Source organism: Glandiceps talaboti, chromosome 5, assembly GCF_964340395.1.
Source record: "Glandiceps talaboti chromosome 5, keGlaTala1.1, whole genome shotgun sequence".
Lineage (NCBI taxonomy): Eukaryota > Metazoa > Hemichordata > Enteropneusta > Spengelidae > Glandiceps > Glandiceps talaboti.
Genome location: NC_135553.1, coordinates 22,444,583 through 22,470,993, shown reverse-complemented (window position 1 = coordinate 22,470,993; position 26,411 = coordinate 22,444,583). Strand labels below are relative to the sequence as shown.

Genomic DNA, 26,411 nt, shown 5'->3' with positions numbered 1-26,411 from the left:
AAACAGAATGACTACAATTAATACATGCAACATAGGAACTTATTTCAGCTGATGTAATGCATCGTACAGAAATTCTTCCAGTAATACACTAATGACTTCCTGACAACGACGACAAACTGTAATTCACATAATCAAGATTTGAATTGAAGACATATTACGGATGAGGAAATCCAAATTCTGATCGGTCAAAATATATCCCAAGTTCTAACCATTCAATCTTAAATTCAGGATAATCCTGCTTATACTAATCTCAATCGAACTTTGCCATGTAATCCCAGCTTAATGACCCTTTACCACTATCATCACGAATTACAAATCTGCTACGTAAGTACGTTTTAAAAAAAAATTAACCCCAACACAAAATTGTACATATTAAAAACAATTCTTACGGTTGGTAGAAAGACTATGTTCACATTTTGGTGTGTTGTTTCTTTGAATTGTTGTCAAATTAATTCTTATCCCTATATGAAAACATCGCATCAATTGGCATAAAGAACATATCAGCAAAGAGCGCCCTCTATGTATAAAAGTAGAAATGTCAGCAGGGAAATGACTACTGAGACCACTTTCAATAGAATCAACCAACAACACTTCTAGTACAAATAGGTAGTGATGTCAGAAAAGCGAAGCAACTTGGACCTTGAAAATCTCACTTTTTAACAAAAAACAAACTAACAGACCATATGTACCACTAACCCGGTAATATTCAAATAACTTGATACAAGTGTGATACACTAACTTAAAGGCAATGCCGAGATGTGAAGTAATGAATCAATATCAGCCCAAAACACTTGATGTTGAAAAATATACAGCTTGAGTCAACAACCCGTGAGTATATAAAACACATGTAGAACACACAAACATTCACTGATATTCTTCAAATCTGCATCACGGTACAAAGAAGACAGACTATAATACACAGCAAGTACCCCAATGCATCATGGTACTTTGCATTCACACAATGTATTGAAAGGAACAGATTGCATGCATAGACTTGTCTATGTGTATACTTACATTGAGGTGAATTGTACTCATTGAATTCAATTTCTGTGCCATATGTAGGCTCTGGTTGTAAAATGAAATAAAATAAAATATATTGATCAGAACAACAACAAAATGTAAACCCAGCAAACACATTTTTAATACATCAATTCTCTTTGTGTTCATCTGTTCAATTTTGTGTGATTTGGTGTATTGATTGATATATTTCTAGTAAGTATATTCTAATAAAAAGATTGTGGCCAATGTTGAAAAATTGTCACGTAAGGAGTGATTGTGATTTTGGTGCCGGAATGACTTCTGTACATACTGAACCATGCCGTGTCTATAACAACACAGTGTACTATACATAAAATGTAAGGAATTCAATGCAATCGGAAATGATTAATGTTACAATCACATAATTTATCACTATATATGTCTACCTCCAAAAAAATGTATAAATAAGCAGTAAGTAAAGCAAATACTCAGAACAGGAAAAATTATTTACATTGGTTTTGAATAAGCAAGCATTAGTCCAGATGTTTCATATTGTGCCAACAAAACCATTTTATGGACTCAGAGGTTTTTTCTTCCTAATTAGTAAGCAGAACGCATAAAGCACATTCCTGTTATGAAAGTGTATTATGTAAACCTACCAGATCAGCTGCATGTTTGACCTTCTTAATGACCCCTTTATGACCCATGAACTGTAGCGTGACCCACAGTGGCAGAGCTGATAGCTTTTCATGTATCTGAGTTGAACAAAGTCCAGCTGCAAGTGACTGTTAGAAAAACAATGCAAAGAAGTCAGTATTACAAAGTGTGATGTCTCTATATTTCAATTTGAAGGGATGATGATGATAATGTGTGTCAAAAAAAAGTCATCATCTACTTAATAACTTGCTAGAATTCTAACATTGAATTAGACATCTACTAACATAGTTCTATCAGGATAAATTACATAATAGGTCTGGTTGTTATGACCTGTTGATATCCATACATTTCATGCAAAGTGCACAAAATTATGTTTTATATTATCATTATAGAACAGCGTGTTTAAGCTTGAGTTTATACTTTTTTTCCTTCGGTTTTTTTTTTTTTTTTTTTTTTTTTTTGGGGGGGGGTTTATTCTATTTAGCATACTTAACTATTACTAGCTATTGCATGTATTGGCAGAACTAAAACTTGGTACATTTTTTTTATTTAGGCATATTTTATATACATCCTAAAATAGTGAGGAAACCCCTCAGCCATCAACTGTTCTCAATGACGCTAGAAGCTCGGTTCAGTTTAATAATATGCTGAAAAAATAGTCTTACAGCTACAAATTTTGAGTGCCAAAACAGACATGTCCACAGTATGACATCTTTATCAATGGTTTGTAAAATAACATACATGAAATCCATTACAAAGTATTGAATTATATAAAGATGGTAGAGATACTGTGTAACATAATATTATTTTTGAAGAAACACACACACACACACACACACACAAACATGCACAAACACACATGCACACACACACATGCATGTACACACACAAATGCATGCGCATGCACGCTCACACACACATACACACACATACATACATACATACATACATACATACATACATACATACATACATACACACATGCACACACACACATACATACACTCACACACATACACATACACACATGCACACACACATGCACACACACACACACACACACACACACACACAGGATCTCTGTTTGTAAGTAAAGAATATTGACATTAAAAGATACAAGAACATAAACTTACTGTTGCAGGATCTGAAACTTTATAGAGTGTCTGAAAAGTAATTCTGTCAAGGTACAAACAAAGTATTATACCAAGTGCACACCATGTTGTATGTATTTGAACAGAAACTATGGGATTTATACCCTGACTGTTCCACTTTTACAACAATGCAAACCTATATGTTATTTGATCAGTTGATCAGAGTCACCTTTTTTCTTATTTTTCATAAAAACTAAGCATACACTGCAGCTGGTATGACTATTATAATTCTAATTTCTGCAATATTTTTCTTCAATCAGTTGGAAAATAACAGACATAAGGGTTTCTTACTACTAGTCATGGGCCAGACTGGGACTCATTATATGTTTCTTATATTTTCCATAACTAAATGAAGAAAAGTATCGACAGTTTTTTTTTTTTTTTTTTTTTTTTTTTTTTAGTCAGAAATGTGTGAAGTAAAAGGATACAACTGCTGGTACAGCCGGTAATCCTAACCATACACTGGGTGTTAGAGTTATACTGTTGGCTTTCTTGGCAGCCTGTAAAATAAACAACAAGCATCACAGCTATAGAATCCAATACTAGTATCATTACTACATTAGCTGAGGAACTCAGGATTCTACTCTGCAGTAGAGTGTGGTCTGAATGATATGGATTCTATGTCACAGTGTAAAATAGTCAGGAGCATCTATATACAACTATAATTGTAGACCTGAAGATAGTTATGGTTAAATTTCAGTGGACCCATACTCCACACCCGATCCACTCTCACCTTTCTTTTCATTCTTACTTCCACCCCTACTGGGGTATCCCCTCTAACTTTTTTGTGCATACCCAACCTCATCCCATCTTTCTGTCCATCCCTATCGCCTCCCACTTTTCTGAGTATCCTTACCCAGCCCCTATCCTCCTTCCACCTTTCTGTCCATCCTTACCCCACCCCTTCCACCTCTCACCTTTCTGTCCATCCTTACCCTACCCTACCCTACCCTACTCCACTCCCCTGATATGTTGGGCGCATCTTGCAATGGCTTAAATGAACATAATCTCATACATATAAATCAGAGCCACATGTGATAAGGGTTTTTTTTGTCACTAATTGACTCCTCTTCAAATCAGAATGACAAAGCCCCTTATATCTCAAATATTGGCAAATAATGACTAATTGTGTTGTCATTTATGAAAACTGTCAGTAATACACTCCTGGCAATGAATGGGAAAAAAAATCAATAAAAACTTACGAGTACTGAAGCAGGAGGTGAGCCAAGTGGCAATGCAGCAAGATTATCTCTAAGATTAAGAAAGATGAAGAAGCCTCTAGTTAGTATGACATGTTAGTATTGGGTTGGATTGATTTATTGCATGGACATTTTTATATATACAGCTATTTTTAGCTAAGTTTATAATACAGGAGTTCCTTTTGTGTCCACTCTATCCCTTCCTCTGATCCACTGTCCCCATCCATACCTCCCCTCCACTGCCCAATCTATCCATACCTCCCCTCCACTGCCCAATCTATCCATCCCTCCCTTCCACTGCCCCCTTGCACCCCATCACTTTCCTCCACTGTCCCCATCTATACCTACCTCCCCTCCACTGTCCCCATCCATACCTCCCCTCCACTGCCCAATCTATCCATACCTCCCCTCCACTGCCCCATCTATCCATCCCTCCCTTCCACTGCCCCCTTGCACCCCATCACTTTCCTCCACTGCCCCCATGCATACCTCCCCTCCACTGCCCCCTTCCATGCCACCCCTGCACTGCCCCCATCCATACCTCCCCTCCTCTGATTCTTTCTGACTAAAATATATGCCAGCCTTTATTTCATAGTTAAATGAGGAAAGACACCGAATGACAACATATGGATTAGTTTTGCCTAGTTAGGATGGGACAAAAACTAAATGCAAACTTGTAAATAGACATTTTTCGTAGAAATAATTATCACTTACCCTTCAACATGCAGCCATATTTTGAACTCATCACAGAGCTCCCTAAGTCTACTGATATTATCAGTGTGGCCAGCTAGAGGGGTACCTGCATTGGCTACTAGAAGAAGGGGTACCTTAGATGAGGCCACATCATCCTTTATAAGTCTACCTAGTGATGCAATATCCTAAAAATGTGAAATAAATAAGAAATAGACAGGATGGCTTAAAAAGTGAATATCAGAACACACCTGACAGACTGTAAGAAAATAACAAACTTTTACAGTCACAGGCAGAATCAGGGCCTTGTTCAGTGTTCCCCTATTCACAGAAAATCTCTTTTCACACTTTTTAGTCACATGGTATAACAAAGCTGTGTCTACTACTGGGTAAACTACGGGTATGTGTTACAGAACATACAATCATGTACATCGTATTTCAACGAAAGTGGCACCTTTGTACAAGAGTGGGATCTGAGGTCAAAAAGTGGAAAGCCAATTGAGTTTTCAGGGTGGAATACGGAAACGATGCACCAACTTAACTGTTATTCATGTGATACTAGAACTACATGTACAGCTACAGTTTATTGTACAGCTACTGTAGAATTTGAAAATAAATCATGAAATACTAGAAATGACTGGTATTTGTCACAGGTTAAGTTAACTTTACCATAGTATGCTGGGATCCAAACACAGTATTACACGGCACTGTACATAAACTTGATAACGGTAAACCAAGCTATAGGAGAACAGAAAATTATATTCAATGGATCAAATCTTTGATACTACAGTATATCACAATAGATCAACATGTATATGTGACAAAAACACAAAAGCATAGGATTTATATCTTACATACAATTTACTAAATTGAATTGTGTTCATCACAAAATTAGATTATATCACCATTCTCTTACAAGTTTTAAAATTTAAATATACAACTCGACATGTAAAACTTGAAATACTTGGATGCATTACCATACATGTACGTAATGACAGCAATATCAAAATTTAATAGTATAATAATATATAAACTAAAGATGAAGTGGAGGAATACAAGACAGAGAGACATTGTCAGGTTACATATTTCTTTTCAATTTACTTCTACAGAGATCACATGAATACTTCTCAAATGAGCATGTTTGCTGTTATTTGCAATGAGCAATGATTACTTTCAAAATGGTAAAAAGTTGCAGCTGGTGAAATTTTCAGTTAAAAATCTTGCTAGTCTTCCAAGTGCAGCCAAATATCAATAGATACATCTAGAGATAAATGACCAGTTCCTACCTGGAAACATATATGTTGACCTAGACCAGCTCTGGCAGCAGCACTAACATAGATAACAGGTGGTTTGGTATATAAAGCATTGAAACCTTCCATTCCGTACTTCTCATACTTGTTATGAAGTACAAGTCGACACAGACGTATCAAACCTTCCCTGTCATCGGTATGGTAATATGCTGATGCATCTGTAAACCTATAAGCGTGATGAAATTAAGAGTAAAATCCACTGAATCTGTACTAACTAGATACCTTTACATGTATAAGGAATCTCAAACATACAGGTATACATACTACTAAGGTTAAAGTGGAAATGTGGATGTCGGATTTGGTTTTTATTTTGGAATTTTAGTTCATAAAACAATTTCATCATGGCTTCCTACTTGAAAAATCAATGTGAAACAACATATACCAAGTCCTTGTTTGGAACTCAATACATTGCAAATGATTAATAAATGTGTAAAAATGTTTGTTATTGTACGTACACTAACAAACTTTTTACACATTTTTTTAGCTTTTTGCATTGTCATGTAAACATACAGTGTGTTTTCTTTCCGAATTCCATGATCTTCCAGTACACCTTTTCAGGCACTTCCAGTGTCCATAGCATTTTGATAAAGGGTGATTATATTGGTACATGTAGCATCCACCACATGTAACAATGTTAGTTTGTGTCAGTCCTAGAGTCAAAGCAATGTCTGCCAATGTCTGTAAGTATGTATGACTGAACACAGTACACACAGTTACCTGAAGAGTCTAGATAACCATAATGTGGTATCTGATAATATCCTGGTACTGAGTTTCTGAAGCTGACTAGAGTCCAATGTTGAAATGTATGCTCCAAGTCCCTGTGATATCATGGATATATGTGCCACGTCATCTAAATGCTCTGGAGACGCCATCCTGTCAAAGAAATATAGTGTATGTATATCAAGATAAATATCATACAATTGGCATATTTATTATATGTCTCAAACATAAATATCATAATTATTCGTTTTTTCTTTATTTATACTGGGTAGTTCTTTAAGCATATAGACACTTGTCTCCCAAGAAGGTCCAGAGAGGGCCATCCCTAATGGGTTCAGTCTTATATTGCCATTATTTTAGATAAGGATATTTGAAGCTTATATTGCCCCAGGGTCATTTCCAAAATATAGAACTTAGAAGCATCTCGTCAATACTGCAATTTTTGCAAGATACAGTATTCTCATATTTAAATTAATACAAAAAAACATTTTTGAATATTCCATACTTTCACTTTTTCTGCACTTTCTTATCAGATGAAATCTATTAGAGATACATGTATTCAATGTGATACTGCCATTTAGATTGATGGACTGTCTGTTAAAGAATGTGACACTGAGCATATTAAGCTTTGGCAATCCAAGCTATTATGCCATGTGCTTGACAATCTCAAGCAAATAGTACTACATTACACATTTTGTTTACTAGTTTTGGGCAATAGACTGTATTTTCCCATGATTCGTGCATCCTAAGCACTAGTGGAAGTGACATACATTTTTGTATATATATTGTATACATGTATACTGTTTACAATTTCCCCAGACCCCGTGATACAGTATATGTAGCTGTTAATCGAAAGCCCAACAATGAGAGTCTGGGTAATCGAGACTAGCCACAGGAAGGTTTAAACCCTACCAATGTACCCTGGTTTTTAGTAATAAAATGTGCATGACAGTACATCTAAGTATACATTTGGAGCTCTGTTATATACCCATCTACCCTGGTTTTTAGTAATAAAATGTGACTTTAACTACAGTTGGAGCTTTGCGATTGATTTTGATGATGATTACAGATCTCCCGTTTGTCGATCCAAGTAACTTTTCATACATGTACTGTACAACTAATTATCACCAACTGACATCATAACAATTGATCAAAAATCAAACAGTCAGATTTTGTTTCAATTATCTATCAATTGTTCATTTTGTTCACATGGCACACACATTGCACAGGTTGTGGTATAAATAGACTTAATTTCAATAAATTATGTAAATTTTGAACTACAAAGAGCAAATCACTGTTTCTGCCAGCACAGATGTGTGTTGAAATGAATAAAGATTTTAAAGTACATGTACACTGAATCAATTGTTCTTAAAAAATATAAAGACATTTTTTTTTTCGTATGAAAACTGGCAAGATTCTCGTGATTTTTTTTATTTCTGGAGACACTTTTCAACTCTATCAGACTAACGGTTTGCCAGTGAATATCATTTTCATAAATCAAAATAATCGCACCATGCATAAATCAAAGATGAACACCATCAAACCAAAAATACAGGATACATTGTCTTGTCACTCTACAACAATGTGCGTTCACGTAATTTGTTCTGCAGTACTCATGATACAAATCCAAACATTTAATATGTTGCACTTTTGTCCATTTTTGCCATAATTTAAGCTAGCCCAAGGTAATGTTGAGTTGACTTGAGTACGAAGTCATGTATGTTTTGTAAGTACATGACATCAACACTGTTCTCAGTCAGAGTCATCCTAACATTATGGACCTGACTCCGCAACACAGGAACACAGGTCAGAGTTGCCCCAGACTAAAACTAAGTTTTCGAAATACCTGGTAATATTATATCATTTAAAATATCTCATTTTCAATCTGCTTGAAAAATTAGATTTATTCATTTATTGTAATCACATGTCGCAGACTAAAAAGTCTGATACGACCATCCAGCATAACTACATGTACACAACCATAGACTAATATAATATTACATTGTCTATATCAACACCATGGACATTTTTTTTAGATTTTTTGTAAAAAGTATAAAATTTAGACTTACGCCTTCTTCTCTTTTTTCTCCTCATCTTCATACATGATTAAATCTTCTATAAGACTGATAATATCTTCAAGTTTTTGACCACTGTTGGTGAAAAACAGAGACGGTAAAAAAACCATGTGATAGACACACAACAAGTGAAAAAAGCTGTAACAGATGTCATCTACTGATATAATGGTTATGTAACAAGCGATGACATCATATGGTACATTGGCATCTGATTGGTGCTCACTCTTTGTCAGTTATGTAAAAACGTACAACATTTATCAACACCTTATTACCATGGCGACAGGAATAAAAGTGAGACACTATTGATTCAAAATCTGAATTTTCCAAAATTCAATAAATAGTAAATGCTTACAATTTTTTTTTTTTATTTTGGACCAAAAAACTTTTGCTAACATATCTGGAAGCTCTGATACTTGAACATACAATATGTATGGGAGAGAGAACCTGTTTAAAAGCTATATAAAAACTTCTTACAGTAACCATATGGATGAGATTGGGTATTTATTTTGGATTTTTAATTTATAAAACAATTTTATCATGGCTTCCTGCTTGACATGTCAAATCAACGAGAAACAACATACATGTGTATGCCAAGTTCTTGTTTGTAACGCAAGATATTGCAAAAGCTTAATAAACATGTAAAATCTTTGTTATTGTAATTTGTACGTACAATAACAAACTTTTTACATGATTTAGCTTTTTGAAATGTATTGAGTTACAAACAAGGACTTGCCATATGTTGTTTCACGTTGATTTGACATGTCAAGCAGGAAGCCATGATAAAATTGTTTTATAAATTAAAAATCCAAAATAAATACCCAATCCTCATCCATATGGCCACTTTAAGATAAAATGTACAGGGTCCAATAAAGTTATAAATAACCAAATAATTAACTTTAAAAGTTTGTTATTGTTTGTACAATGTCATCCCTTGATAATAATATCAATTATACAAAATGTACTTTATAGGATCAAGGAGTAACATGAGTACACCTATGAATTCTGCATCCAACAAACCCTGGATACTTACTTTCCTTCTAATGGTCCCGGAATATCTTGTCTTCCTTTCACATGTCTTGTCTTCCATTTCTCTTCCCTTTCCTTCTCCATTTGTCTTTGAAAAGAAAAAGATTTTTTTTTTAAAGTTATACTGAAGAATCGTGATATTGAATGACTGTTTCCATAAGAGATATAGAAATCATTACATATCCTGTTTTGAAATGAATGGTCGCTTGAGGGTTACAAAGATGACAACTGTGATTTCACAAAAGCCCGATGGAACACATTCAAACAAAAATATTGCCTTTTGTACCCTGGTTGCTCAACGCCACAACAACTTGCAAATATAGGACTCAAAAGGTTCAAAATCACTATTATTTTTCAACATTTTTCATGAATTATGCTTGAAGAAGTTGAATTATATTATTCCCAAATATTTTCCTTCAATCAGCCAGAAAATATTCATACCCTACAGGTGAAAGTTTTGTCACTATTCGTCTACTTGTAGTGACAAGGCCCCTTTGGCCACTCATATTTTCCTTGGATGAATTAAGAAAAAATATTGGGAATACTATTCAATTATGCGCTTCTTGCCACAAAAGGACAACTTTTTATGTGCAATTTGCATTGGTTATTGACAAACGATAAACCCCTCCATACATGCATTTACTTACGTTATATCCATCATCTATAAAGGTTGCATCAGTGTGCCCTCTAAGTCAATTGGAAGAGCCACTGATGCACAATTTCTAGTGGTGCACCAAAATTTGATGTTCACCTATCTCTTTCTATGTGTTGACTCACAAGAAATGCCAGTTTTTATCATTTTGACTCACAGCAACAAAATTTGGCTATCATTAGAGGGCACACTATACCCCAATAATTGATAATTTAATGAATTTAAAGAATATTCGTCTTTAATTTTAAGGTTATAATCTGCTAAACTCTCATGTATTTTTATTGCACATTTCACAATATTAAACAGTGTCCATCAAACAAGTCATATCTTCCATATGATAATTTTACTGACCTACATGTATATAACTGAAGTGCGGTTCTCTCTTTTTTAGTTACATGTATCTCAAAAGAAATTTATCCCCTTATAAATTATGTTATCACTGTTACTTGATACTCATACTATCAACACATTGCAGTTATCAAATAACCTGACAGCATATAGCAATTATAATTTTATATATAGCAAATTACGGAATGATTTTCCTTCAAGATTCAAGACGATAGAAATTGGTACTGACTGACTACAGCATATGGGATGGACTACTTTAAGCACAGTGTATACATGTACAGCATTGTAGACTATATATGTAAGATACGTTGTGACGTTTCGCCCTCACCGACCTCCTCTCACACTCTCCTCTGGTAGGGGTTGGTGGATGTGTGAGGGCGCCCTGTCACGGCATACATTTGTACCTTACACTTACAGACTAGAAGCACTGCTAATAGCCTGAAAGATCAAGGTGTTCCTTCTGCTTATACTGTGCGTGGGGTGATGCCCCAGTGATGAGAGTCTGGGTACATTTTTGTAACTCAGACTAACCAATGGCTGGACCGTTCAGACTACATGTAAGCACTGCCAAGCAATTATTGTATAGTACAATCATGGCAAGGGATAATATACATAAAACAGCAATTATTATAATTAAAAGTGCCCGAATCTGAATATCTTACTTAATTAAGTTAATAATTTTAACCAATTTAATTACAATCTGGCCGCTGTTACGTGTACATGTTTGAATAACAGAATTGTATTCGAAAACATCCGAAGCAAGATCTTTCATATCAAACTCATGCATAATTTTATGTCAGAATAATTTTTTTTTTAAATTTAAAAAAATTAAATATAAAATGAAATAAAATAAACGAGTTCTGGCCTCCCTACACTGTGTACATGTACATTCTGTGTAGTTTGCCTGATCTCCATGTATTCAACAAACTCTGGATACAGTAGTTGTTACATTCAATCCTACTACATCTATCTTTATTTGCATTGTCCCCAAAATTGTATTAATAACACAATTTAACAGGTTTACACTATGGACAATAAACATTATTTCTATTCTATTCTTTTCTATTCTATTCTATTCTATTCTATTCTATTCTATTCTAATCTATTCTATTCTATTACATGTCTGTATGGTTTGGTTTGGTCATGATTTTATGGGAGAGTGACAGAAACCAAGTCACAGTAAAAAAGGCCAACAACACAAAATAAACTAATCAAATTAAATCGACCAACTACATGTACATGTACAAAAATAGCTGACCTCGATATCAAATTGTGATTGAATTTTTCACATATTCCATTTCTTAAATATACTCATAAGGGTCGCGAAATCAGTCTATCAGCAATCAAAATTCACACTTCCTACCAGTGAAATTTAGGTACATTTATCATTCAAACTATCATATGAAATAATATCAGCAGAGTGTGTGATATGGTGTAATTCAGAAGAAGTATAAATTTCATACAGTGTAACTTTACACATATACATGAATATTATACATGTACAAATTTGAAGTGTTCCTCTGTGTTTATTACTATTGTATATAAATGACACCAGCTGTCTTTGTATTATTATAAATTAAAATAAAACTGATACAGTTCTTTTCCGAATAAAACAACCAATCATCTGTAGATGTAGAATTTATTGTTCATTCTCCAGCTGTTTTTGTTATAGTAGTTAAAAATTCCGTCCATTGAAATTCCTGCATCAGGATATGATATGCAATGATGTGTACATTGTATGTTCTATATTAATATTTTCAAACTCTGTGCATTATATTGCTCTACCATGTATATTTGTAGTATTTATAATTTGATTCTTTATCAGGGCAGCGACTAGTCTTGTTGTACATGTACAAGTAGAGAGATATTGGATCTCTGTTTTGTGTTCTGAGGGACACCATTGCTGAATAAAGCCCTAGGCTTATGAGTACCTATGTCTGGGCAACCAGTATCTACATTTTGTATGTCTGGGCGCCCTCAGCAGTGACCTTCGATCACCTTTAGAGTAAGCAGAGTAGCCCAAGGGGTCTAGCAGCTAAACTAGGCAGTGATGACCATAGCATGGTGACCTTGCTGTGACCTATGACGCATACGACCTTTCACCTCATTCACATTGTGAACTAGGTGTGTTCTCATTTCAACACTGAAAGAGAAATCAACATACTGTAAGGACAACAACCCAATCAATGTTACCTATACCCACATTTCAACCATTAATGTGCTTCTAGCTGGACACTTTATGGTGACCAGTTTACAGGACAAGCAAAGCCAAAATAACATTTTATTCTAATTTTAATGATACTCTTTCAATATCATTTTTCTCTCTTTTCTCAGGTTTATGATACTTTCCCTTTCCTTGCTATGCACTACAAAAAAATACATTATGATTATTAAATTAAGTTCACAAAAAGAAATTGTCCTCAAATTAAAATGAACAAATTTTTATTCAGACATGAAATGAAAACAAGACATGAAAAGCCAACCTCATGTGTCACTACTGGAATTTAGTGACTGATATCAAATGTTATACATGTAACTGTATCGTGTACATGTAGGTCATACAAGACTTCACTTTGCAGTATACAATGACACTTGAAGCTGTTGACATTTAATCAAATACCTCCTCCTACATACAAGTAATGTCACTAAAAGACAGCTACATGTACATGTGTACTACATGTATCACTATGGCCATACTAATTACCAGTGTGCCCTCTAAAGATTATAGTTGTGTGTCAAAACGAGAAAAACTGGCATTTCTTGTGAGTCACTACATAGAAAGAGATAGGGGAACACCAATTTTTGGTGCATCAGTAGAAATTGTGTGCATCAGTGGTGCGTCATATTGGCTTAAAGGGCACACTGCTAATTACTATACACGTTTACATTGTAGGACGACATGTATGTCTCCATTTATCTTTTTACAACTACTGAGGATGCAGTCAAGTAGAAATAATCCAGTGATTTGCTTTATGACAGCAAGTAGGTAATATCTACCTGAGTTGCTCATTTATTTTACCAGGGTTCCCTACTAGTAAGGTGCCAAGTACAGTAGGTCAAATATACCCAAGTTTCCCTTGTCATTTTATTACTAATATTATGGTTCCTTACCGAGTATTTTTGTTATAGTAAGTGGGTAAAATCTATCTTAGTTCCAAAGGTATTTAAAATTCAACTGACATTCTCCACTAAAATTATGATAATCCAACTTGGCGAAAACAGTAAGATAAGTGTGTATGTACATTACTTACTTTGTCAAGTCATCAAGCTGCTTGAAAGTTTCTTTCATATTCTCACTCATTTTGTTTATTGCTGGATCGATGAACAACTGAAAAGTAAATAAAAAGACACACATCATTATATTGCAACTCCATGCAGATGTTCGGGTGCCAATGTTTTTCTTAGTATCAACACCTGATGAAGGGCACATAAAATGTCCTTTGCGGTTTACATTTGACAGGCCTCGAAATTCATTTTTTTTACCCATCTGCCCATTGGGCAAGTAACTTTGAAAATTACATGCAAATTTTTATGTCTGTATGGTGGCATGCGTAGTTCATTTCACTCAGACAAAATGTAGCAAGACACTACTCATTCAATCTTGCTATTGAAGTGTGGCATATCCAGTTTCTTGTTGTTTTTTGCGTGGTTGTATCAAACAGAAATTTCAGCTGTACGGTATTGAGAAATTGACTGTACTACATATAGAACCTAATAGATCATGTTAGATCTAGAACACATGTACATCATGTACAGCAGTGAACATACATGTACTACTATGTGTACATGTATGCTTTAACTATTTATATTTTGGTCGCATCTGTGAATGTACGATTTAGGTTGGTGGCCTTTAAGAATAAGAGTGATAAATATTATAATAAATTATACTACTATTATTATCCAGCAAACACATTTTCATAAATATGATAAATTAGGTAGGATATGATGTAAATTGTCTGATTCTAAATGGCTATTAATAACTGTACATTTTATATCACTGTGTGTAGCAATAATAATTCTTTTCTTGTTTTCTCATAATGATGAATTATTGCAATCTTTATAACATGCATGATTTTGATGAATGTGCTAAATAAGAAAACATGCTATTGTTCCAATTACATTGTACATATCTAATTACAGGTATGGTTACTTTTAAAACATTTTTCTATTTTTGCTTTTAGGGACTGTGACATCTATATTTTTGTCTTATTATTTAAAAAAAAATATTTCTGATTTTTATGCAAGTTTTGAGGTGTTAGGGTTAACAGGGAAAAGCAACGTACATGTACATGTAGAGTCAGTTTATTTGACTTACATACAATGATACATGTAGGGATTCCAGGTGAAAATTAACCATACATTGTACAACATTAAAAATGGGTTCATTTGATAGATCTCTTCAAAACAAGAAAACAAGAAAAATGCATTTTATTTGATTCAAATCGGACCTTTCATTCAAAAGTTACTCTTTTTTTCTATTTCACCTTATAAAATTGATAATTATAATAGCTAAATTCTAAGTCTTGTCTAAAACTAAAAAAAAACCCACAATAATTATGTCATCAACTGTTGTGACAATGCCAGACTATGATCTTTAACAACACTAGGAATGCATTGGTGTTATTTTAAACTGCACAATCAAGGTATTGACAGACCAGTGTAAATACACAGCTGTATATATCATACATGTATTAAATTTTACATGATATTACCTCAAGCATACATGTATGTCTTTCCTCAATCTCATTAAAACCCAATGTAATAGACGGCTATTTATTCACTATTAAACAGCACCTTCCATTTTGGCTTGAATACTGTCTTTCATATGATATGATATGTTCCCATTTTGGTCTTATAGCAAAAAAAGAGAGATAATCAGATTGGTCTTTCTTTGACTTTCATTTGATGGTATTTCAACAATTGAACACTTCAGATGTCAAAGGTCATGATGTAATCATTGAGTGAACATATGTCCTATGTAACTAATCTTTATTGTAAAATGAATACAACTAAATATGCTTTGCACTCATTCATTACAAAACGTGTGAAGTACAATATGTGTTATCCTTTAAATAGAGCCAGCTTTTAAAGTTTACCATCTTTACTTATATAATTATGTTGTTTGTGGATTTAGAGTCTCATATATGGAATAAATAAGAACTGTAGAAAAAGGTTAGCCAAAGTCATATGATATACACATTCATGTTTGTATTGACAAGGAGTCCATTGCCTGGAACATGTCTTAACTACTGAAATGTACTACTCCAGTCTTCAGGGAGTACTTTACAGCCAAGATCAGGGTTGCATGGAAAGTGTAGTCTACACAACATCATTATAATTGAACCCATCATCATTTTTTCCCTTTGAGTATACATGTACGCTAGCTTGGTGGAACCATCATTGAAAATAGTTTTCACATTTATCAATAATTGTGAGACAAGTAAGTTACAATGTATCACTGTCATACCTTTACTAAATAGTCATCCAACCTCTACAAGGTTGTTGTGTTTGGTAAACAGACCATGAGTGGAGATTTGATATCAAGATTTGTTTTGACTATAAAAGTATAAAACGTTATCATCTACTGTGTGTAATACAATGTTGCAATGACTGTCTCCAAAAAATACTGCAGACTCAATAAGTTGGCACCATGGCACTAAGTGAGCAGCATTTGCAAAGAGAAAAAACTAAAAATTGCTAATGATGTTGTGTAGATGATACATTTGTACACTTCCTGTACAACCCCAATCTTGGTTGTATACATGTAAGTCATTACTTCCAAGTTATAATAGTACATGTACATAATATATCATACATCATGGATTAAGGATTTTCTTATCTCGTCTAGAATCCCCATGAATGGGGATTTTGAATTTTGATTTCCACATCTCAAATCCCCCCCCCCCCCCAATGCATACATTTTTTTTAGATTCCAGGCTACTGATTCTCACACTATATAAACTAGACTGTACGACATAGCATGTTGTTCAGCCCTCATGGGTTAACCTACTAGTACACATGTACATGTATGCATAAGGGTACAAATGTACCTCGTCTTGGCGTACCTTACAAACTACACTAAACCTGCTAACTGTACATTATACAGACTTGTGATTCATCACTGTCCAAGTAATTAAATTGTAACTACTGCAATGTTGTGCTTGGTAACTGAAAACAAACAGCCTACAGCATGTAATGTAATGATACTACAGGTTGTAACTACTGCAATGATGTACTTGGTAACTGAAAACTCAGACCACTATTCTTTTAGTGGTCTGAGCTGAAAACAAACAGCCTACAGCATATAATACTACAGTTTGTAACTACAATATACAATGTACAAATGTATTGTTCCAATCTCTAAGGCTATTTGCACATTGTTTGTAGAGGTGGAGTAAAATGATGGCATATTCCTGAACAAAGATTTGTAAGGTATAGTTTGATACCCTCTATCTGTTTATGCTATGGTTCTTCAAATCTTCGAGTAGTATGGTTTAATTACTTCAAACTCAGTTTTCAAAATCGTACATTTTTCAGCAATTACAGTAACCCAACTGGTGATATATGTTTATCAAACACAGCAATATACAACATATATGTACAGGTAGTATGCTGCAGCTTGCTCTAGTAGACAACTACATGTATGTATTGCAAGTAATTGTATGCATGGGACGTAAATATGCATCAAAATTTCCCCTTACAATCCTGACTTTTAGTTCACAGCTGAAGTTTTTCACACCCACTCTCAAGTCAGCACTGAATTATCTATTTACAGTGTTTGAAGTCAGCACTGAATTATCCATTTACAGTGTTTCAATTTTACAATCTACATATAATAATTATACTTTAAGCAGATGAGTTGTTAATTTACAATGGTGTGGTTGCTATGGACACGCATTAGGTTTCATCTAAATCAAATCAAATTGATACCTGTCAAATCTTCTGCTTTATATTTAAGGAAAACATTACAAATTTGAAATAAGAGAAACGTGCATTGGTACATGTACATGTATAGATTGTCAGTGATTAATATTTGAATGAACTGAATATGGAGGTGTTATACAACAGCTGTTGAACACCCTGTAGTCCAGATTATATAGCCACCTACTACACTGCTGATGTCACCAGTTTTCTGCATTAATGATTCATTTCCTCTACCCTTTTTTTGGGGGGGGAGGGGGGGGGGGGCGCATTAAATTTACACAATAAGGTTTATGGACTTTCTTCAATTCAATACTAAATTTGTACGGTTGCTTTTATACACCTGTATGCCTGTTTTCTAATTTTTCTAATTGACTAATTTCATTTATGATTTTCAGTTTTTCATTGATTTATGATAAAATATTCTTAAGAGCTGGACGTAAGTGAAACCCACATCTACCTTAGTTTCACAGTGACATTTACAGACTATAATTATATTCCAAGGTATGGATATGTCTGCAAATTTAAACAGCTATATGTATCCTTCCCTACTCTGTTACCTGGGTTACCACACCCTGTTAAAATCACTGATCATAGCACAATTTCAATTTTATATTATTAATAATTTGAAGCACTGTCGTTAATGAAGAATACATGTACCAAATGTAAACATTTCAAATATACAGTAGTACATACAGTACACTGAAATATAATTGTTTGCTTGTTTTCTTTGCTGGTATTTGATTTAACCAACAAAGAGAGCTCATCAATTCCAAATACATGTATACACAAATCTACAAGTTCTGGTGAATCTAAAATTCTGAAACCAAAATATTTCAAATTACAAAAACCAACTGACTGTGTTGTGTCTGGTCAGTTATGATGTGAAACAGTTACATGACGTAACATGTATATCATAACTTTAAGGTATTTTTATTATATAAGTTGTTCAAAAATACTTCATATTATACCAAAGGACATTTAACTGGTGATTGAACGGAATGCTAAAAACTTGTCTGGAATGTCATCAATTTTATTATAATAGTTGAATTTATAAATTACAATTCTTGCTTAAATTTTAAGTGAAAGTAAAAGTTTCCATGGTAACAAGGACATCAACATAGTGTTCATGAGGAATTTCATGAGCTCAAAGATGGCTAAAACTTAAAACCAGTTTTATTCCATTTATCAATATTTCAGTACCATTTCTACAAATTATTAAAAAAAAGACTATATTTTGAATGTTGAACCGGCGCATTCATTAACATATTAAGACACCAAGTCTAATCTAGTAAATGTTTTTTTCAACAAGAATGAATTATTGTATTTCACAATTGTTGTGGTTTAAATCACGACTTTTGTTTTCTAGGTTGAACTGACTGCTGATGTGGCAAGGGTACCTCTGTGACAGAAACAGCCATGTACGTAACTAGAATAGTATGACGCCCTCCCAATGGACGAGTCCAGAATAAGTGCAACGTACTGTATACTATAAGGCTATGTTTTGATTTGACATTCTACTTGTAACTAGTCAGTAGCGAAAGAGTTGCCCGCTTTCGAAACAACTGGGAAAAGCTGAAATTTTGCCTACAAATTTCACTGAAGTTTTTATCATTCAGTACAAATACGGAAACAGGTCACTTCAAAACAAGTTTCGTATTTCGACTCAACTAGTGTACATAATATCAATGACAACTTGCACTGGACTCACGGACAGGTACTCACGAAAGCTATATTCTACATTTCTGCTGATATGATCAATAACACATAAACAACTTACAGCTTGGAACTTATCTTCGACCGCCGCTGGTTTCTTTTTAGTTACCTCCTTTTCCATTTTGTTCGGTGAAACCGGTGCAGCAGCTGCGGCCTCTTCTCCTAGAGTCATTTTTGTCGCCATGTTCGATTCCACGCTGGCAATCTTACCCCTCAGCTTACTAATTTCTGGTCTATGTAACGAAGCTACATCCAAATACATAGCCTTCATACCTTTTTATACGCTTTGTAGCTCCTCTGTAAGATACCACTAAGCTCTAAATTTTTGCTGTATAAAATAAAAAAGAGCATACATTTTGATTTTGAAAATTTTATGATTAAATTTAGACAAAATGCAAAAAAATTATAACTTAAGTGGTCGTTTTTTAAAAGCTAACATCCGGTTCAGCAGACGTGTTACTGACATGGGATGCACCAGGAAACTCACCGATCACCTGCCCCACGTACCTGTCAGCACCTCTCTTGTTGTATTTTGAACGTTGAGTGCCGCATATTCTTTGTAAGGTACGTTTTACGACTGACTTTTCTTCTAATGTCTGAATATGAAACGTTTCTATAGTATATTTGGTATTTTATTGGTGACGTCACTTTACAATTCTCGTGCAGAAATAATATTGAACGAGTAACAGTTGTTCTATCCGTGATTTGCTGTCTATGTTGAAATCAATGTAAACATTTATACATTATATTTAGTATTTGTGTTATATTTCATCGTTCTAAATTTCGAGAACAGGCCCAAATTATAACAAAATGATATTAAAAATACACTACACAGTACAAAAATACACTCGCTCACATTCACAATGTAAGTCAGAGAGTCACAAGCAACTATTTCCAAATAAAAAAGGTCGGACCATGGGGGTAGATTCGGACAAAATTCTGTTATGGATGCATGGATGAAATTTATGCCTCCACGATTTTATCAAATCATTCAACACATTGAAACCCATTTTACTCAGAAGATGGTTACGCCCTCCCCGCAGGTAAACCTGTTAAAAAATTTAACGAAACATTCGGTTTACAAAATTTGATATTATTATCTGAAATTTGAAGTTATACACGCCCAGTTTCAAATTCCAGTATGATAAATTGTTCGTGATCAAGGTAAGTGGTTTATGTTGTACTAGTGACTATTTCATTCTGAAATGAATTGTTTCAAAATTGATGAGGCTTACCTACCACCATCATCTCATTTCGCTGCTTGACTCTTGTTTTTACCTATCACTCCCTAATTATATAAATATGATTTTGAAAGTCAATATTTATTTCCTTGATAATTTTATTCACACTTTTTTTAAATTTATAAGCACTGTCTTCTAGTTCTAGCATTCATGGTTGATTCCAACTACAATATACATCCATCTTGTAATTAAATTAGGCAGAAATAAAATTTTAAAAAATTGTTTCCGATAATATGGCTTCATGAAATAGGGATAGGTAGGTCGGAATTTTGTTTTTTATTTGTTGTTGTTTTGAGAACTTACTTCAAGTTCAACCCTAAGACAACATGCCCATTGGTCACAATACTTCTATGATAGTTTGATGAGATGTAAAAGAAGTAACTGAAGCCAAGGATGTGTGAAGCATTCTCGCAAACCAGAGATGTTATTTCTTTGAAATAAAAGTAGGGACCGGCTCGTTAAGAATGGTACCGTAAAACGGTCATGCTTTTCGACGATGGTGTGAAGTAGATGAAGACAATATGCAGGCTGTACCGTATACATTCATCTTGTAATCTGAAAAAGACCTGGTTTCTCTGGGGGATTTTTATTTTAAGAATTACCAAAAAGATAGTTTTGCCAAAAATTTTACATGGAAACAGAAGTGAACTGTCACCATTTTATCTTTTTGAATGTAAAAAAAATGTATATGGTTGGCAGCTTAAAGTAGAGGTTATTGGAAACACAATATTTTTATTTTGTTTTGGAATTGGCCTTAAGATCATATTGTAAGAAAATTAAAATTTCAATTTTTTTTACTTTTTGGGTGTTGCTTTTTTTATTAATTAAAATCTACTAGTATATTTGCTGGCTTTGAGTTGTAATGTTTATGAGTGATTTTAATATTTTTGTGTATTAATAAAATTAGTGTATCAATAATACACTAAAATGTTAAAATTAGTAGGAATGTACAGTAAATTATTTACATTTTGAGTGTTTTATTTTTAAATTTTTGCAAGGTATGTATATTATTGCAACGTTGATCTTCTTCTTCTTTGATATACTACTCAACATCTCTAGTGGAACAAAATGAGTAGGATGTGATGTGCGCAATGGTTTTCAGGGGTGAACAAATCCACTGGTCCTGGGTCCGGAACTAGCTTTTTTTTTGCGGGGGGGGGGGGGGGGGGGGGGGGGGGGGGGGGGGGGCAGACCTGCACAAATATTACCTTGTACCACTAATTCTTTCAGCAGGACCACTGGATTTTTTAAGGCACTGGTCCAGGGACCACCAGTTCACAAAATGATTTGTTATTAGTCCTTGATGTTGTTGTCCTGTGTTCTGGTGAATGTTGTTATTGCTTGTTTGAATTGTTCTGAAGCTGTTATGTTGATGATATCCTGTGGTAAACCTTTCAAGATTATTTCTTTATGTGTATGAATGTGGTACTGGGTGTGTAATGCTATGAACTTCTGCCACCGTGATGATGAATGATACATGCAGCTTAATATTAACATTTGGAGTTTTAATGTAATCACACTAGTAGACAGACTTACCTTTGTATGGGTAAATGAATACTTGGTTTATTACATGCCAAAAAAATGCAATGTGTTTTAAACCTGCACTAGCTACAAATGAGACATTTTTTTGCATCAACTAATGAAAGATATATATCCACTAACTGTTTAGTTTCTTATAAAAAGACATTGTATCTGTTGATTAATGGTCACTATTATTGCCATTGAGGGCGCTGTTTTGGGTGCGGACCCAAAAATCAATTTGATTTGATTTACTGTACCATATCATGTAGACAGTTACAAAAATGCATTTATCCACAAGTGATTCAATACTATTCAGGATGTATGATATTACGAGTAAGTTAATTTATCTAAACAAAAAAATTTCCAAAAAAATTGTTGAAGCTGCAGCTACACACATGTCATATAATTTTCTTCCTCTATTTTTTTCAGGTGTCAAAATTTGCATGAAAGATGACAATGCTGAGATTTACAGTGATCGTCAGAAAACTTGATGCGTGCAGGTACATGTAGATTGTGCAATTAACTGGCAAAGAAGAAGAATATGGCGAAACAAGAGCAAGTAAATTTAAAGAAATCACTGGCAATTGCCAACATTTTCTATTTCATCTACAACTCAGGGAAAGCATGTCTTTTTCCATTTTTGACGTTATACTTCAGACAGCTGGGTCTGTCAGCTACTCAGACTGGAATTATCTTTGGAACGAAGGCAATAGTAGCTTTACTGGCTACACCAGTGTGGAGTCGTTGTGCTACAAAATTTAACAAATACAGGATTGCCATTATTATTTCAATGTTTGTTTCCATCGCATCTCATCTGGGATTGATGTTGATTCCACCAGCACAGGACAAAGATGTGTTCATGTTTTGTACCAATAGTTCAGCCACTGCCAAGGGACAAGTTCAAGGGATAGCTGTGACAACACCTGTGGAGGGAATTACAGAGAGAACAACTGCAACATTACCAAATTTTATAAATGATTTTAAAACTTCTACCAGTTCTGCCAAAAGTAATAACGAAAAACCGTGGAACATGCAGGTGACCCCTTCAACTGCACCTAGCAGTGATAATTTTGGAATCAGTCAAGGGGGGGTGAACTCTGACCCCAGCCACACACTGCGAAGTTTGAGTGGTGATGAAAATGGACTCATTGGTGGTTTCAGTGGGACTGGAGAAATTGAAACAACTTTTTCACCCATCACAGAACAGGACATAACAACAAAACACCAACAAATCAAGAACACGATGAAAAATAGTGAGAACAAAGTGGAAAACTTTGTGCAGAACAATTTAGAAACAAACACTCTGATACTGAATTATAGAGATATTGAAACAAGATCTGCAGAAAGTAATAAAAATGGTTTCAAAAAATCACTGACAGAACACTACCAGGAGAACCCTTATCAGTTGGACACGTATGATACGAAACCAGTGTATGGGAAGCCATACCAAAATGAGTATGATCCAAAGAAACCATCCAGCTTTGTACAAAAAGCCACAACAACAGACAAATTTGATAGGTGGCTGCAAGAACATGATCAAGATTTGTTTAGTGTGTTATCAGACAAGAAGCTGTATCCACAACTTAGTAATATCAGAAAGCGATCAGAAGACAAGAATGAACTACGAGAGGATGTTACATTGATCACAGATGAAATACTAGCAAGTACCTTTAAAGTGTTCATCGTTGTGCTGATGATATCCATTCTAGGGGACATAGTATCATCACCTTTTGAGAGACTACTTGACGACACGTTCTTTGGATTTCTGGATGATGTTGATGATGTAGAGAAGTATGGACAGCAGAAGTTTTGGAGTCTGTGTGGTTATGTCATATGGGGAGTTACTATATCCATCATCATTGAAAGCACGCCGTGTTTGCTGAATTTCAACATCAGTCACTTCATGATTCATTTCTATGGTTTTGCCGCCCTGATGGGTCTGGCGTTCCTCGTCGTTCTGTTCTTTCCAGTGCAGCCGACACCAAGCAAAGATCACAGCCACAACAAACTGCTCAAGTGCATCAAGCTAGTGTTCAGTGACTCGCATACCATCGCGTATGCAATCTCAATGTTCCTGACAGGAATTATAAGTGCTTCCAAATTTGTGTTTTTATTTTGGCTTGTCACAGACTTGCATGGCACAGAACTAGCAATTGGTCTGTCTGTCAGTGTGTGTGCTCTTTCCCAAATACCAATGCTGTATTTGTGTACCTGGTTTAGCAAAAAGCTTACTCAGACAGGACTCATGTGCATATCACTTGCCTCAGTGTCTCTACAATGTATCTATTATTCGTTTCTGTGGACGCCATGGGCTGTCGTTCCCATTGAGATTATGAGTATGTTCAGTATTGCAAGTTTACTAGTTTTATCTATGACATATGCAGAGCACACTGCCCCTCCAGGCTTGGATCGCACAATGCAACATGTTTTCTGGACTTTATACTGGCAAGTTGGATTCAGTATAGGCTGTTTTTCTAGTGGCTTTGTTTATGACAGTTTCAGTCCACAGACTCTTTTCCGTGGTGTTGCCCTGCTGGCGCTATTATGGGCTATCATTTTTCTAATCATAACCAAATATGCACCTCGAAGCAAAAGACGACTCAGCTATTCTAAACTACTTCAGAAGGCCAGTGATATGGATGACGACGACGATGGTGATGATGATGATAGCGACAATGGTCCAACAGATGTGTACAGTGATGATTGGCTGGTTAATGCTTTGAAAAAAGATATAGACTGATACATTTAGTACATATAAGTTTATTACAAGGAAAATTATCTTTCACAACAATTGATATGTAATGAACCCCCTCCAACCCCTCCCCCCCCAAAAAAAAATAAAAATAAAAAAATAAAAATAATAGGGTTATAGGGTCTGAGTTTTGTAAATATCCATATCAAATTGATTGTTATGTGACATATTATATTATAGCCACTACATTTTAACACAGGGTGGAATCCACTCTTCTAGGGAGAACCATTATTATAAGGTGAAATCATAGGGTAGAACCCACTACTCTAAAGGTCGAGGCAGAACCTGATTGTTCAGTGAACTCATAGGGTGGAACCCACTACTCCATAAAGGCCTGCGTAAAACTCTGATTATTAAGTGAAATTGTAGGGTAGAATCCACTACTGTATAAAGGCCTGCGTAGAACCCTGATTATTAGGTGAACTCATAGCATGGAACCCACTACTGTATAAAGACCTAGGTAGGACCCAGATTATTAAGTGAACTCATAGCATGGAACCCACTACTGTATAAAGACCTAGGTAGGACCCAGATTATTAAGTGAACTCATAGCATGGAACCCACTACTGTATAAAGACCTAGGTAGGACCCAGATTATTAAGTGAACTCATAGCATGGAACCCACTACTGTATAAAGACCTAGGTAGGACCCAGATTATTAAGTGAAATCATAGGGTGGAAGCCACTACTCTATAAAGGCCTAGGTGGAACCTGATTATTAGGTGAAATCATAGCATGGATTCCACTACCCTCTAAAGGTCTGGGTAGAACCGTTATTATTAGGTGAAATCATAGGGTGGAACCCACTACTCCATAACTTAATTGGGCTAACCCTGATTAGTGAACCCACTACTCTGTAATGGCCATGGAATAGTCTCAGAAATGTTCTGCACAAATACAAATGTACATGTAATAAGCCAGCAATGTAAGACCCATGTGTCATGTAATTTATACATCTGTATCTACGAAATCAATCAATACTTTTCTACTTTCCTAATCTAAACGTAGTGAAAATCATACTTGCATGTAAGGTAATAAATTAATTATTGGCAAATGACCAGCTAGTTTTAAGTTTGCAGAGAGACCATGACTTATTTATAAAACATGCAATCACAAATGACTACACATACCAATGGACATACATATACCACAGACAGTGGTGAAGATTCTTCTCCACTGTCTATGCATAAATATATATATACATACATAACTGTATGTAGGCATTGGATGGAATCCAGATGACAGTGTTATATGGAAGTTACAGAATTTTTGACATCTGTGAATATTTGGAGAGAGAAGGCTTTTTCTGTTTTTTTATTCCAAACTTTTATTTTAATGTTTTTCATGATTTAGTTCTTTCGAAGACATTTAATGTGTTTTAGGGTTTTTGGCCACATGTTAGTACTGCGGGTACTACTGACAGTTACAACCTACACCACCTGTGTGTCATGAAG

General features: G+C 34.7%; 2 protein-coding genes across 4 annotated transcripts in view; one reads left to right on the top strand and one right to left on the bottom strand.

The window, feature by feature from the left end:
* LOC144435064 (putative pyridoxal-dependent decarboxylase domain-containing protein 2) overlaps positions 1-19,721 on the bottom strand; it is a 35,168-nt gene extending 15,447 nt beyond the window's left edge. For all 3 annotated transcript variants that reach the window (XM_078123610.1, XM_078123608.1, XM_078123609.1), the window contains exons 1-13: positions 19,508-19,721; positions 14,058-14,134; positions 9,811-9,894; positions 8,775-8,855; positions 6,703-6,858; positions 5,962-6,151; positions 5,345-5,413; positions 4,700-4,863; positions 3,989-4,037; positions 3,215-3,286; positions 2,769-2,798; positions 1,638-1,763; positions 1,015-1,065 (exon numbers count right to left, since the gene is read on the bottom strand). In XM_078123610.1, the coding sequence (XP_077979736.1) occupies positions 1,015-1,065; positions 1,638-1,763; positions 2,769-2,798; positions 3,215-3,286; positions 3,989-4,037; positions 4,700-4,863; positions 5,345-5,413; positions 5,962-6,151; positions 6,703-6,858; positions 8,775-8,855; positions 9,811-9,894; positions 14,058-14,134; positions 19,508-19,714 (1,356 nt within the window). In that variant the 5' untranslated portion in view covers positions 19,715-19,721. The remainder of the gene's footprint in view (positions 1-1,014; positions 1,066-1,637; positions 1,764-2,768; positions 2,799-3,214; positions 3,287-3,988; positions 4,038-4,699; positions 4,864-5,344; positions 5,414-5,961; positions 6,152-6,702; positions 6,859-8,774; positions 8,856-9,810; positions 9,895-14,057; positions 14,135-19,507) is intronic.
* A 166-nt stretch (positions 19,722-19,887) lies between these two features.
* On the top strand, positions 19,888-25,417 carry LOC144435633 (major facilitator superfamily domain-containing protein 6-like protein A). The gene is made up of 2 exons (XM_078124231.1): positions 19,888-20,007; positions 22,635-25,417. Exon 2 carries the CDS (start codon positions 22,747-22,749, stop codon positions 24,943-24,945), a length of 2,199 nt encoding a protein of 732 aa, XP_077980357.1. The 5' UTR covers positions 19,888-20,007; positions 22,635-22,746; the 3' UTR covers positions 24,946-25,417.
* Positions 25,418-26,411: the final 994 nt, after the last annotated feature.

Bases quoted from the DNA above. Each gene is read 5' to 3' on its own strand.
- LOC144435633 (XM_078124231.1), top strand. From the start codon at position 22,747: ATGGCGAAACAAGAGCAAGTAAATTTAAAGAAATCACTGGCAATTGCC.